Here is a 1,966-nt window from a genome sequence, read left to right on the forward strand (position 1 = left end):
TATGCTTGCATATTTTCTACAGCTAATCTTATACATACAAAATAAACCCGATCGCCAATTAAAAGGGAATATTTTCTCATTTATTGTTATAGCTATTGCAGCAGCTGAAGCGAGCAAGATAGTGAATGACAACTCCCAAATAAAATGAAGGAAGAGCTTTGGTTTTTACCCATGGTATCAACTTAGTAGGTTCCCCACCCCAATTCTGATATGAACCCTCGTATTTCTGCACCTTTTCCTGTAAATACTGTACATACTCAATCACCTGCATGGAAAGATTAAGTTTAGTTAGTGGAAGACAAGCAGATATCACACAGTAGCACAAGAAGAATATACACTTTACAGCATCAACATTAATTCGATTGCAATAAGCAACTGCATACCTCCAATAAGAACGATACGGTATCTCTCTTTTGGTCGCTGTGAGGTATAAGATCTCTCANCAAGTGGAAGACAAGCAGATATCACACAGAAGCACAGGATGTCGATTGCAATAAGCATCTGCATACCTCCAATAAGAACGACACGGTATCTCTCTTTTGGTCGCTGTGAGGTATAAGATCTCTCAAAATCTGGAATCTGAAACGAGATAGAGATTGTTCAGGGGGCTGTACATTCAATGTAGACGGAAATTCCAATATTCATGATTCACAAACAATAGAACAAATAGACCTGAAAATTGTGATCAAAATAATCTCTCTTAACAATTTTGAAACACTTGTGTTCGGAGATTACCTCTCATTAATCTTGCTTCTTCTGCGCTGTTCCGTGACTGAGTGCTTTGACCTTATGGCATTAGCCTTATCATNTGTTCAGGGGGCTGTACATTCAATGTAGACGGAAATTCCAATATTCATGATTCACAAACAATAGAACAAATAGACCTTGAAATTGTGATCAAAATAATCTCTCTTAACAATTTTGAAACACTTGTGTTCGGAGATTACCTCTCATTAATCTTGCTTCTTCTGCGCTGTTCCGTGACTGAGTGCTTCGACCTTATGGCATTAGCCTTATCATTGTTCTTCCCATCTGGTTCCAAGTTCAATTATAGTAAAAAATAGATAAATAACTTAAATGAAAACAACCAATTTCNCGACCTTATGGCATTAGCCTTATCATTGTGCTTCCCATCTGGTTCCAAGTTCAATTACAGTAAAAAATAGATAAATAACTTAAATGAAAACAACCAATTTCTTGAAAACAAGCTTCCCTGATATCATCATTCTAAGTAACAGGCACTAAAATCAGAAGATTTCAAATTGATTAAAACAAGATACCTTTGCTGTTTCCGATGCTACTGTTTGCGTTGTAAGTAGAAGCAGGCCCCTCTCTTTTAGCAACCAGCTCGTCCTCCTCGTACTCTTCGTCTTCCTGAACGCTTTTCGCCGTTCTCATACTGAGATATTATTCAGATTGGACGGTCCAAACCTCCAATCGTCTGTACCGAGACTTCAACTCCCTGTACAGCTCCTAAAATAGAAGAATCACAGAATCGTACCAATTCGAAGACGCTTCCAAGCACCAAGATCGAAGGATGATGTAATTTGAGGACCAGCAATGCAAAAGAGTAGGAAAGAAAGGGAAAGTAGTGGAACTTGGCTGAGATTTGATGTTAACAAATGAAAGACAATACAGCCATGGCCGATCAGCAGAGCTGCCGCCGCCTGGAGGCAGTTATCGGTGAATGGAGCTGCCGTTGTGGCGCTTTAAACCGCCGGATTTGCCTGCCGCCGAACACGAGCGAGTTTCAGTGAGATGCATCCGCTCATGCTTTGCTCGTGATCTCTCTTTGTAGGCCGATCCATTTTGAGTTCTAATCTGGGCCGGCCCAAATTGATATTCAATCATTTGGGCCGACATTTGAATCCAGGAAGCCCACATTCTCGTATTTAATCCGTCCATTCATCAAACAAAATAAAATATTATTTTATTTCAGTGCTTATACTTTAAAATATTTAAATGT

General features: G+C 39.3%; 1 protein-coding gene across 2 annotated transcripts; it reads right to left on the reverse strand.

Moving 5' to 3' along the window:
- Positions 1–9: 9 nt before the first annotated feature.
- Positions 10–1,761, reverse strand: LOC111786766 (transcription factor BIM2-like). 2 transcript variants are annotated; one of them, XM_023666995.1, is made up of 5 exons: positions 1,281–1,761; positions 1,101–1,134; positions 948–998; positions 510–579; positions 10–265 (listed from the first exon to the last, which is right to left on the reverse strand). In XM_023666995.1, exons 1-5 carry the CDS (start codon positions 1,396–1,398, stop codon positions 77–79), a joined length of 462 nt encoding a protein of 153 aa, XP_023522763.1. In that variant the 5' UTR covers positions 1,399–1,761; the 3' UTR covers positions 10–76. The 2 variants fall into 2 exon arrangements, with proteins under 2 accessions (XP_023522763.1, XP_023522762.1); XM_023666994.1 differs by lacking the exon at positions 1,101–1,134 and having other exon boundaries at positions 948–1,032.
- Between the last annotated feature and the right edge of the window lie 205 nt (positions 1,762–1,966).

The sequence above is a fragment of the Cucurbita pepo genome, unplaced genomic scaffold, assembly GCF_002806865.2.
Source record: "Cucurbita pepo subsp. pepo cultivar mu-cu-16 unplaced genomic scaffold, ASM280686v2 Cp4.1_scaffold002713, whole genome shotgun sequence".
NCBI lineage: Eukaryota > Viridiplantae > Streptophyta > Magnoliopsida > Cucurbitales > Cucurbitaceae > Cucurbita > Cucurbita pepo.